The following is a 13,091-nucleotide window of genomic DNA, read 5'->3' as shown; positions in this document are numbered from 1 at the left end:
CTAATATCAAATTTAAAGCACATTTTTCAGTAAATGGGACCACTATGACTGGAAAATTGCCCTCAGAATATCAATTATTATTTGCCAGCTGGTTTGACACAATTATGGCATTAAGACCTATGAACAACAAAGTGGAGGTATTGAAGTTTTAATGAGGCAGTTGTGCACAGGAAGTTATAAAAATATCCGTGTTTGGTTTTGTACATATGGTATAGTTATGTTCATCTTGCTTTTTAACTAAGTGTTCTTAAAAGCACTTTCAACAATGCAAGTATGCATAAATAGGATTTATTGTTTATTATTTTTGAACAATGTATATATTTTTTTATGATTCTTTACCTTGGAACAGTCCTAATTGGAAATTTGAAATCATCAGTTTCACAGCTCCAGATTCCAGAAGAGCACATCTGTCACAATTTTGTTGTACAAGTAAATTGAGTTACAAGTTAAGTCACCGAATGAATTCAATTCTTAAGTCAAGGTACCACTGTACATTTTCTCTAACAAACTTGAAAAAAAAAGGCTTTTTTTATGGAAGCATCCATAAAAAATTTATTAATTACAAATAAATCTGTTAGGTACAGAAAGGCTTGATTTCATATCAACTGAACACAATGGTGATGTTAAAAATGGAATGCAATGTTTAGCAAAAGCCACGCATAACAAAACAAGCAAACTTGTGTATAAAAATGTCAAACACACTCTTGCTGAAAAAAGTCTGACGAGAATGTCCGTCCGTCCAGTGCGGGCTGACGCGCCCCCCCACCCTAAAGGGTCCGTGCTGGTGGTGAAGGCAACGGGTGGGGGTTGGCCCTTCATCCTCCGCACAGCCGTCTTTCTAGTTCCTCTTCACCTTGGCCAGGTTCTCCTGACGCCGCAGCTTCCTCTTCTGCTCCTTGTCACGCACCTCGATCAGCTTGGCCAGTTTCCACGACAACAGCGCGCTGGCGATGAAGAGGGGCGTGAGCGCCAGCAACACGGTGGTCAGGAAGCCGTACGGGTCCTTGGCGGCCCACTCCACTATGTACACGGCCCATGCTTGTATCGTCTCAATCATGGTGCTGGGGGGAAAAAATAGCGCATTAGTGGTTGGATGACCACACATTGTTTTTTACGTAATGGAGTGTATTATTGTATAGTGATGAAAAAAAATCCAGCACAAAGAGTGTTTCCTCCCTGTCCTCAATTAAGCTCCATTTATTGTTTTCCCCACAAACTGTCCGCATTGGTCCCAATGAGCAACTTCAGCTTCCTGGTTGGTGTCATGTGACTCGTTACATGTCAGCTTTGAATGGGGAGTGGGTTTTGTTTCATGTCATGTTTTCTGTGAAGCATTTTGTTACAGAAAAAGAAGATAAAGATGAGATAAAGACGTTTTCTGTTAACCCATCGACATTAAGCTGGCATACTTTCATTCGATATATACTTTGAACATTTTGGTGTTGAATATAGATTTATTGTTTTATTATTTTGTATAGTACACTACGACTGAGAACACAAACAGCTTGAAGCGAGCACACTTCTCCATCCATGTCTTTATCTAAGAGAATTGTTAGACATTGTCAATTCCAATCATTTGTGGCAAATATGTTGTCTTGTGACAGTCGGAAACCGAACACCTTCTACAAACATACAGGTAAGGTGTTTTTATTTCATTTTTCAGTTAACATTAGCTAAGTTCACATTTTTTGTGTTAGACAGTCCACATTGTTAATAAAACTACAGGTTTGGATAGTATAAAAGCCTGAAACAATGCTTCGTCGATCTGTTTTTTTCCTCTCAGTGATGCTAATAAAACAACTACAAATATCCATGTTCCATAGGTTACCCTCATTGCGGGTCGGGGTGAACTGGTGTTCATCCCAGACGATTTAAGGTGAATACGGGATCCTATACTACGAACATAATTTTAATAGACAACCATTCACACTCATGGACATTTCACGCCAGCGTGCATGTTTATTTCATGCGGGAGGAAGCCAACCAGCACCGGAAAAAACACCGCACTTGACACAGTAAGGCCAGAACCGAGACTTGCGGCACACGTGCTAACCACTTGTTTGTTACGCTGCCACACTTATATTCCATCAGCCTAAATTGGAGACACCATAGCACAAAATCGAGCAAAAACAGACGTAAAAACGTATACTCGCCGATGTGCATGAGTAAAATGAACGTCACACCTTTAAAATAACTACTAATTTGATGCTCGCTACTTGTTCATCATTCAAAACGAACGGAAAAAATAGCTCCACGTCCTCAAAAATATCACAACTCGTTTCTATTCATCTGTCGTTAGTAATATACGTGAAATGTGATGACCTCCGTGCGGGATTTAAGCGACACTTTCGTACAGGATTAGCACAATCGGCTAACCAGTAGCCTACACCGGATAACGGCCCGAACTGCATATAAGGCAAAAAAACTCGACAAACGAAGCATGCCAATAGATGTAGCTTTTAAAAGGTATGTTGTGATTTTCGATGTATGATTAATCCAATGAGAAAGATACGAACCTGCGTGCGGTGATTTCTTTTTATTTCTATTCCTCTCCGATTTCCTTTCCAGTTTCCGGATGCAGGGCTGGAGAGGATGTGACGTAATCTCCATGTTTACCTGGGTTTTGTAGTTCTTTACTATGATGAGGCAGACATTGAATATGTTTTTCATGCACAGTAAAAATACAACGCTAGCACTGAGCAATGAAGATGAACAGTTATTTGGCAGAGTTTTAGACTGAAATGTAGATAATACATAAATGAATAATGTGGACTGCAGCAATTTATTATTCATTATTACTTAGATGTTTATGAGTTAGGAAAGGATTAAATTTTTTGACGGTATGTCCAAAGACTGTTATAATACCACTAGGAAACATAATTATACAGTGGTTAATTTAAAAGTCAGAACAAAATTACAGCAAACATTGGTATTAAATGTAAACCAGCCGGGCTTCTCTACAGAGGGATATTAATTGTAATTTTCCAACAACGACCAGAGACCCTTTATATTTACTCAGTTGCAGAGAGTATCAGGACCCCCCCTCCATGTTATTTATTTTTTTCCATACCGGGCTCATGGGTTGATTTTTTTTTTTTTAATAATTAAAAAAAAGACTAACATACACCACTGTACAATGTAGATGCTGCTGTGATGTTGCGCTGTGTCGCACTACATTCCACATAGAAATGCCAAATATAGCACAAAATGTACACACGCACACAAATCATTTTGATCAGTTTAATCGATTACATTTCATATTTTTTATTTCAATCTCAAACTATATTTTATTTTTTAAATCATCAATACAATTGTTTACCAATATTATTATGTATTAACTAATTTTGATAAAAGAAATGCAGTATTTTTTGTTCAGTACAAACTGTTTTTATAATTTGTAAATTAAAATGAATAAATAATTTGGTGTATTGATTAATATCTAATATTATCCATTTATTTTTTTGTGTAATCTATAACAATATTTGTATTTCATTCATTAAAAAAAATCACCATTAAATATAAAATAATTTTAATAAATAGCAAATCATTATATAAAAATAAATGTATCACATAATTGTCAATATATTACATGTAATTTTTGTTTGGATCAAAACCATCAAACCAAAAAGTATCCTTTAAATAAGATAATTGCTGTTATTATTTATTGAATTTAAAAAATTGATAATTAAATGCAAATTGTTACGTATTTATAAAAAACAATTTCTTTCAAATAATTTATTAAAAACAATGCTTATATTTTATTAATGAAATGTTTTAAAAATGTATATATAGATGGAAGTAATTACAGTTAACTCATGGTACCACGTGGTCCTTTTATTAGTTCTTCCCCATTTTTAATGGGGGGGGGCATTTATCGTAGGTAGTAGAGATTAATAGAGACGTGGTCTGCATTGGAGCGCAGGCCACTATTTGGGGAGTCACACTGTGAAACACGTAACCTTGTAAAAAAAAAAAACCACACACACACACACCAAAAACATCTGACACCTGGCTTTTATTAGGGAAAAATGTGATCACTAGTAAATTTTCAGTTTGAACAATCCTGCAAATTATAAAGCAATAACTCCTGTCCGCAAGAAGAAAGGGAGCCAAAAAGGCTCCGTTGGCCCTCTGAGAAAGATGACTAACATAACAAAGCAAGACCTCCTGGCTTTGTGAACTTCCTGTGGGGAAGTATTGAAACCAAATCAGGTTAGGCCACATCTGCTGGCTCCATACGGCACAGATCGCTTTCAACGCGGTTCAAAGGGCAGCCTTTTTAGTCCCCCTCGCAAGAGTCGCGACGGGGGCAGCTGGGAGGGAACACGTTGCTAGCATTTCTGATTTACAGGCATACTTTTGGCTGTCTTTTATAGACAATTAAGGAGCACGGCGGCAATCTGGCGGCCATTTTGTGAAATTGTTTTAATTATTACGGTAGTTTGTGGGCGTCTCGTCAGTAGTGGGGAGCTCGGGGGCAGGCATTATAACCACACGAGCTTACACCCGCAAAGGCATGGCCCTGATGTCTTGTCGCAGTAGGAACTCACACAGGAAGGTGGGCACGCCAAATGACTGTACCGCCATTTTGTATCCATCCACCTCCGCTACTTTTAATGGCTGTTAGGGGAAAGTAATCATGTGGCCAGACACTGAGAAACATTTTTTTTGTGGGAGGTATAGAATGTGCTACAAGAAAAAACTTTGAAATATTCCTTTGTTACATTCGTCTTTCATCCTTGTTGTCAACAAAAAAAAAAACTGCCAACCAATAGGACCAGACAAGATACCACTGTATTATATTTATTAAATGTTTTATGTTTATGTCATGTTATTAGATACATATTGATTCTGAACAATCTATGTGGCATGGTTGTGTCACATTGTGTGCCGTACATATAGTATTGATATGAAAGTGGTGGTATTAAGTGGATTCGGTTAGGCCCAGGCAACATAAGCACCTTGACTGAAAATGATGTTTTTTGTTTACATGTCCACTTGACCTCACTAACTTTTACCCCCCTGTCTCTTGTCTGTTTTAACAGCTAAAAGTCATCTTTTGGGGGGGGGGACCGTGAGGCCTCAAAAAACAAGCATGATGTTGTTACTGCAGCTCCGGCTCCACTGGAGGAGAAAAAATGAAAGTGGAGAAAAAAGTGGGTTTATTCGCCCCCCTTTGTGCCCGTTGGGAGCAGCCGAGACCGCCTCTGGATTAAGCCCCCGCCTTTAAACTCCCAACAAGAAGGCAAAACTTCAAAAGGCCCGTCGGCCGTCGGGGCTCCGCCCTCACGCGCCCCGACGGCTTCACAAAGGATTTGCCGACGTTCGGGAATTCCGCCTCCGCTTCCTTTTATAGCAGCACCCCCTCTGAGGCCACGCCTACTCGCACATAAAGCCCTCTGTGACGACACATCGATCCAGCCCACATCGCCAAATAAGGCTCGCCTGCCCATTTAGGGCAAACAATCGGCGCGAGAGTGCCTCTTTTCTCTTATCCGGTTTATATGATCGGAGAGGCTCGGCGAGGCAGGTCGGAAGCGGTGCGAACATGGCCGAGCGAGTCCAGCAGCCTCCAGCCAAGCGGCTCTGCTGCCGGCCCGGCTACAACCCGGCGTGTAGGCAGGGGCAGCGGGCTGGAGGAGTCCTGTGTGGCGGCGGCGGTGGCGGTTCGGGCTCCGCCGCGGGGCAGAGCGGCAAGGCGCACAACCCGGAGTCTCTGCTCGACATCGCGGCGCGCCGAGTGGCCGAGAAGTGGCCCTTTCAGCGGGTGGAGGAGCGCTTCGAACGGATCCCGGAACCCGTCCAGCGCCGGATCGTATACTGGTCGTTCCCGCGGAGCGAGAAGGAGATCTGCATGTACTCGTCTTTCAACGCCGGGGCCGAGGAGAGTGGAACTAGCGGGGACAATAACGACGAGACTCAGCTGCCTTTCCTGCGGGGTGTCACTCTGCTGGAGGGCGGTTGGGTGGACAACGTACTGCAAGTCGGTGAGTGCCAATCAACACCACTGCCAGACTTTTTTTTCTCTCTCTCCTGTTCTAGTGTAAACAATGCCGGGTATTTCCACGTAATAGTAGCCCACTTCTCCTTTGCCCGGAGCTCTCCCCCCTTTCATTGGAGCTTATATAGCACTTTGTTCCTATTTTTCTGCCTTTGCAGCTCTCCCCCCACCAGCACCGACCGATCCACAGACAAAAGCCCCCCTATATCTTTTCACCGCTGGCTAAATAGACGATATTTAGAAAAGAAGGGTGGGAGGGCTGGAGCGATTTAAAGCCACAGTGCTTCTATTTTGGTTGCCAAACACTCTTTCTCTTTCGCTCTCTCTCGCTCTGTCAATGCCAGGACGTATGTGGCTGCTGGATGCAAATGATTCACCTAGTTTTATTACGGGGGAGTGGGAAATGTGGGCTAAACAGCCCCCCCCCCCCCCTCCTCTTCATATTTCACCAAGCGCGTTGGACTCTGAGCTGTCAATCCCACTCCACACCCTTGGAAGCCGTTCAGGATTCTAATCCCATTACCCTCCCCTGGTTCATCTGAATCTGAACGCATCCTGCAAACAAGATTTTATGCATGATCTTCCTCCTCCTCCTCCTCCTCCTCCTCCTCCTCCTTGGCTCGCTATGCCTCCAAAGAATCTGCGTGCGGAGATGGCTGGAGCTCTTGTGGGCTTGGAGAATGTGCACTGCACAATAGTAGCCATGGAGCAGGCAGGCAGACAGGCGGGCAGCTCTCCCTCCTCTCTTCTCCTCTCCTCTCCTCTCCTCCACACTCCTCTTTCGCTGGCTTGTTGACCAGATTCCCCACGAGTAGACTCATTGGACGCTCACGCTCCAGGGTTGGGGTTTTGGGACTCAACTGAGTACGGAATTAAAGATAAATTGACTGTTGTTCATTGCTTGGCGGCACGCCATGCTAGTGGTTAGCACATATGCCTCACAGTGAAAGGTTCTGGGTTTGATTCTCAGCTCATATTTGTGTGTTTACGTAGGTTTTCTCTCCCTTCAAATCCCACATTCCAAAACTATTCCGCGTTAAGTAAGTTCATCAAGGAGTCAAAAAGTAGTCTCTTTGTACTCTTTGCGTAACTGACCAGACCTTGTTGAATCCCAGCTCTCACTTCAAAGTCAGCTGGGAGGGGCTTCAGCTCACCTGCTACCCTAATGAGGATAGGCACAGTCGAAAATAGTTGGCAGCATGGTTGTGGAGTGGATTGCACATCTGCCTCGCAGTCAGTAGATCTGAGCTTGAATCTTTTGTTTTCCGGTTAGCATGCAGCTCACCTGCAACAATAAATATGACAAATACATAAAAAAAAGAAGAAGATAGGTGTCCGGTGTCTCTCACTACTAATTTAGCCATTTTCAGCAATGAAAAGTTAATATTTTGTCTATAATTTGATAACTTCATTATATTCCATGTATAATGAATCCCTTAAAAACACATTTTGCCACTCGCTGTCGACTGAAAATGACATCACAGGTGCTCAGAGCTCAGATGACGACTAAATCACGGCTCACCTGTCTTCTGGGTTTGGTCATGTGACATTCGCAGACCGAGCCAGGATTGGTCGTTACCTAAGCCCCGAGCACACGTGATGTCATTTTCAGTCGACAGCAAGTGGCAAAATGTGTTTTTAAATGTGTTCATAGTACATGAAAAATAATGAAGACTTCTTACTGCTGTGAATGGTTAAATGAGTCAAGTATCCCTTTAAAACACATAATGTGTTATCTTAGATTAACATGTAGCATAAATCAACAATAAATAAGTATGCATGGAAGTACCTCCCCTGCCCAAAGCAACTCAAAAAAGAAAAGGCATGATGTCAGCTATGGAAAGTTGAGCTGCATCAACATAGACCTAAATGTTGGCAAGACTACATTGTGCTACTTTCTTTTCAATGCAGCACTGGCAAGGGAACAGGAGTTCAGAACAGTCAACATTAAAAAAGGGCCCAGCCATTCATTGATCATTTATTTTCTCAATCATCAACCAAGGACCTTTAGTGAATGCCCATCCTTAGACGGGAGCTCTCTCTGAATGTTCTGAACACCTGTTTCCATGTTATTCCTGCAAGGATGTACCTCCACTGCCAGCGAGGAGAAAAAGAAAGACACTGACATGAAAAAAAACTAGTTCAGAACATTTAGAGACATAAAAAAATGACAATGAATGGACTAGTTGATCATTAATTTACACAACAGTCCATCTAGCCTTAGATGGAACTCTCTGAATGTTCTAAACTCCTGTTTCCACGCCGGTATGCGTGGATGGATCTCCTTTGCCCGTAGCTGACGTCATCCGCTAAGTATAGCCCCCGTTTTGTTTCGATTGCTTCGAGACACGATTAATCGGCAATCAATCCCGCACAATCGGAATCATTCTCAACAATCAATTCATCTTCTAATTGGGTGCTATGCTTGTCCTTTGTGTGCGTGTGCGTGTGTGAGAGAGAGAGAGACGAAGAAGAAGAAGAAGAGGGGGGATCGGGGGTGACGGTCTGCGCATGTGTTTGTGTCCTCGTCTGCACGGGCTGTCAGTCTCATCCGCTTACAACAGAGGCGAGGATGACAGGCGAGCACACAGCAGGAGGACGGCGGCGTGTTATACTGATTGCAATTTTCGCTCCAATTTTTTTGCCACGCGTGGGTGAGGGGGGGTTGGGGGGGCGTTAGTGTAGTTGGCGGTAGAGAAGAAATAAAGCCAAGGAGGAGGGGAAAAAAATGATAAATAAAAGATGCAATCTACTCCAGGGGACAGGCAGCCACTGGAGGATGAGGGGCTTAAAAGCAGGGCAGCATGGGGTAGAAAAAAAGGGAGGGGGGGTGGCTTGTCAGCCACATCACACAGCACATGTATTGGCCCATCACACATATATACAGTGGCCTGGAAAAAAAAAAGTGTTTATCCCCGCATGTGTGTGTGTGTGTGTGTGTGTGTGCTGTCACAGGGATGGGATTCATTGTTGATGATGAAAGACAGTAGCGCAATAGAAGAGATGCTGAGGTTATTGTGTGCGTGTGGGAGGGGGGAGGCTAATATACTTGAATGGATCTGCTGTCGCCGTATTCCTCTCTTACTCCTCCTCTTTCCTCCTCCCCCAGCCATAAAACTCTCCATATTTGCTCCCCTAAGGCCAACTACCAGCCCCCAGTCTCCTGTGATTATTTATCTTTTTCTCAAAGACATTAATCACACACTTTTCCTCCTCCCCTTTTCTTTCTCCATCCATCCTTTAGCATACATATATCAGCCCTCTGGAGCGATTGGATGGTGGTGGTGGTGGCGGGCCGCGTTTAAGGGGAAGAGCAATAGACGGGGTGATATCGGGGAAGCCCGTAGGAGAGGGTGGGGGGGTATTGAAATGGTGATTGCGGGAGAAAAGTAACGGATGGCGAGCGGCGAAGGCGAGCGAGTGAGATGGATGGCGAGCTCGCTCCCCGCCCCCCCCTCGCGAGCTCATCTGTTCCGATGCCAGCCCTCTTCAGATAAATATTCATACGCAAGCTTTAGCCGACGGTCCAGCGTGCCGTGCAGGCAGTGATGAATATGTCAGGTGGGCTACCTGTGCTCTTAAGAGCTTCTTCATGTACGCTTTACTGGCTAACAGCTCGGAAAGTTGAGAAAAAGAGGCTGCAGAAATACAGAAGACTTAAATGATTAAACTAGCAAGTATGATTTTTTTTGCACTTTTATGATATATTTTTTGCACCACTGTAATGTCAGTTCTTAGCTATATAGCACAACATACTGATTAATATAACTTGTTTATATAAATTAAGCGGCAAAATGCACTTGTTTTTAAATCAGTCTCGGGCGGCCATTTTGCCATTTGTTGTCAAGTGAAAATAACATCAGAGGTGCTCATGGATCAGGTAAGAGACCAATCACGGCTCACCTGTTTTCTTTGTTTGGTCATGTGCTCATCGCAAGCTGAGCCGTGATTGGTCATTGCCTCCTGAGCAACTGTGATGTCATTTTCAGTGTGGTCAAATGGCCACCACCTGAGATGGATTAAAACAGGTGGATTTGGCCGCTTAATTCATATTCCACAAACGTAATATTAATCAGAATACTATGTTGAGACTAGTGGGGGCGCACATAGAACATATTGCAAAGACAATTTTTGGGGTTGACTTCTCATTTAAGTATTATGTTGTAAAATGAGTCTGAAATTATATGAATTGTTTTGGGATTATAGTTTGTGTTTTAATCTATTTTAAACTAATAGCAGTTACAAATATTTTAAAGCGGAGAATCAGTTAAGCGTGGTTGTTTGCATTATTTACAGTACAGTAAGACAGCAGGACATGAAGCTGGTCCACATATCGCCATCTAATGGCCCGGAGTGCACATTACACCATGTGGCGTATTTGCTAGCATGCGGTCGTTTGCAGCGTTTGAGCTTCCACGATTATATCCATTCAAAAATGTTCTGAAAATCTCCACCCCTTGGTCGCTTCTGTTCCGCACCCTCCCGGCGACCCCCTTCCCTCCCTTGTGTAATTTAACCTTAGCTGCTCACCGTGGCCGAAAAGGAAGGCTAGCATTATGATGCCCCCATCCTCTAATTATAGAAGTCTAATCCTATGGCTTTGGCGAGGCATGACAAAGCATGTTTCCACTTCATTACCCTCCTTCCTGTTTTTAGTCCTCCAGACTGGGTCAAGTTCATCCCCTCTTCTCCCATTCATCTACTGTCCTCCTCCTCCTCTTGCTGACCCCTCGCGCCTGTATTTCTTCTTCACACCCCACCCCCTTGCGTCTGTCTCCAGGGCTTTCCGCCTGGAGGTAAAACACGCACGCACACACGCACTACACCGCCTCCTCCTTTTACTATCCTGTTACCGTAATGTCCCCAAGGAGCGACAGACATAGTGATGCCTGGCATATGTCGCTCCCCGCAATGTCATTAGGCCGCACGCCTCCTCTCCCCCTTGTTAGGCTAATTCCTCACATGGAAAAAGATGTCATATTTATCAAGCAGCTGCCCCAAATTTAAATGACGAGGCGCACGGGATGAAGTATTTTTATTTTGTTAAAATTAGACTCCAATGGAAATGAAAAAGTGCCCGCAGTGGCGCGCCTGAACCATGTTGCCTTACAAATATCAGTCGGCGGCAGTGCTGCCTGTTTGAGTGTGAATGTCATCCTGCTCCTTTCTGCCGGTGTGTGTGTGTGTGTGTGTGTGTGTGTGCGTGTGTGCGTACATGCATGCACGTCTCTGCTCGTAACTCGGGTTAATTTGTTCACGCTCGGGAGATTCTTAATTAGGATTCTGCGTCATCTACTCGCTCTCCCTTTTCTTTCGTTTCATATTGTATCAAGCTGTCACTCAGGCAGGTGGTTCCCTGTTCTTTTTTTTTTTCCTTTTTCTTTTTTTTCCTTTTTCAGACTGCTACTGTAGTGATATAGTTGAGATGAATTTGTATATATTTAAGGCCGGAATTAGTCATCCCCAGGTCAAATTGTGAATTAAAGTGACTGCATCAGTGGAATGTGGATCTTATTTAGACGGTAATGACACAAGAAAATGGAAAATAAGTTATGATCAGAGATGAATTGAATGGACATATTTTCAGTATTTTCCGGTTTCTGGTTCTGCTAAGCGAGGATGATTGTCTCTTCAGAGTCCAAACACTTAATAATTTGCCTGATATTTTGCTGTTCAACATTGGACATGCTCTTCTTTAATGCGGTTCCAGCCAAACTGTGAGAAGTACTTGATCACCCAAGCACTTAATTCTGGTGTATATGTCAATTTAAGTTAGCTTCGCAATTAGCATTACTTGGCTGTCTTTTCTCGTTATCCCTTCGTGAGAACGATATTTTTCAGAGGAATATTTTCTTCGCCATGGCGGCCATGATTACTGACTAATTGCGACTCCACAACATGTCTAGCCGTATTAGCTAGCCAGTCGAAGCTCGTTGCTAGCTAGCTGGTGTAAAGTTCAGAAATGAAAAAGATTTAAGTTAATATGTTCAAATATATATGTATTTATATACATTTATGTTTCTAGAATTATCATTTATACATGTTTGTATTTTTTTTTTATACAAGTAGCCAGATTGACATGTTGAATCTGCTGTTCTCATTCACTTGCATTTACCTAAAGTTTGCTAGCTTCTGATTGGTTGGTGTTGGTCAGCTGATGAGTTGTCAAGAAGTGTTGTCGCTGTAGCTGCGTGTGTGACAAGTAAACAGTCTTCATCCTGCGTTCTCATCTTATAAAGAGTGTTCCATGAACCACCAACTAAACCCTCTTATGACACACATAGGACTGATCCCGCCTCTATGTTCAACGACTCGAACCTTTTAACAGTCATTAAGATCCAATACAAATCTGCATCAAAATACATACTGCCCGTTACAAAGATAATAATTCACACGTTTGATTGACGCTGTCAAAAAGGGTTTAATTTAACAATGTTTATTATAGTGGGGGCTCGACATTGTGTCCACGAGGGTGCAAAATTTATGATGCAGATGATGCATAAATCTTGCACGAACATGTCGCTCGCCAGACACCGTCAGGCAGAGGTGGCTGAGGGTTTCTTTGTCTTTGTGTGCGGGCTGTTTTCAAGTGTGGGTGGATCTGGATCTTGGATCTTCTTATTTTCTTTTTCTCTTTCTCTTCCTCCTCTGCCTCAATCTTGTGGTTCTTCCTCTACGTCTTTATCTTCCTCCTCTTCCTCCTCCTCCTCCTCCTCCTTCAATGCCCATCAAAATGAGCCCGCATGCGCAGCGCCCAAGTGACAGCTTAACAAGTTGCTGACACAATATGATTCAGAACTTTTGGGAAATTTCTCCCTCCTCCTATACCCCCCCCCCCCCCCTCCCGTCTCCTGAAAAAAAGCCTTTCATGTTATTCTAAGTGAAAGGCTGTTGAGTCATTTCATGTCTTTTTAGGCATGCGTGTACAGTATATGGGGAAAGTAAAAAAACACAACAAAAACTAGAGAATGGAATATCTATAGGAATTGAAATACTGTGTGAATTAAATTAATTGGTGAAAGTGTTACTTGAAGTTGGAATGGTTTGAATCAGTCAAGAAATATGGAAGTAAAATATCATAAATATATTT

At 42.9% G+C, this 13,091-nt stretch overlaps 2 protein-coding genes across 2 annotated transcripts in view; one reads left to right on the top strand and one right to left on the bottom strand.

Annotated features, from left to right (window-relative positions):
• Positions 1–272: 272 nt before the first annotated feature.
• On the bottom strand, positions 273–2,592 carry smim15 (small integral membrane protein 15). The gene is made up of 2 exons (XM_086075858.1): positions 2,517–2,592; positions 273–1,061 (listed from the first exon to the last, which is right to left on the bottom strand). Exon 2 carries the CDS (start codon positions 1,055–1,057, stop codon positions 839–841), a length of 219 nt encoding a protein of 72 aa, XP_085931984.1. The 5' UTR covers positions 1,058–1,061; positions 2,517–2,592; the 3' UTR covers positions 273–838.
• A 2,885-nt stretch (positions 2,593–5,477) lies between these two features.
• The window catches only part of LOC147173694 (zinc finger SWIM domain-containing protein 6-like), a 77,276-nt gene continuing 69,662 nt past the window's right edge, over positions 5,478–13,091 (top strand). Inside the window, exon 1 of the mRNA XM_086076531.1 lies at positions 5,478–5,987. Coding sequence (XP_085932657.1) covers positions 5,549–5,987 — 439 coding nt within the window. The 5' untranslated portion in view covers positions 5,478–5,548. The remainder of the gene's footprint in view (positions 5,988–13,091) is intronic.

The sequence above is a fragment of the Leptonotus elevatus genome, chromosome 5, assembly GCF_054856555.1.
Source record: "Leptonotus elevatus isolate MCC_2025b chromosome 5, RoL_Lele_1.0, whole genome shotgun sequence".
Classification (NCBI taxonomy): domain Eukaryota; kingdom Metazoa; phylum Chordata; class Actinopteri; order Syngnathiformes; family Syngnathidae; genus Leptonotus; species Leptonotus elevatus.
The sequence above is the reverse complement of the archived record's forward strand: the minus strand, read 5'-3'. Positions and strand labels throughout refer to the sequence as shown.

What these genes read in the sequence shown, in the direction of transcription:
- smim15 (XM_086075858.1), bottom strand. Translation starts at nt 1,057, where the DNA reads ATGATTGAGACGATACAAGCATGGGCCGTGTACATAGTGGAGTGGGCC.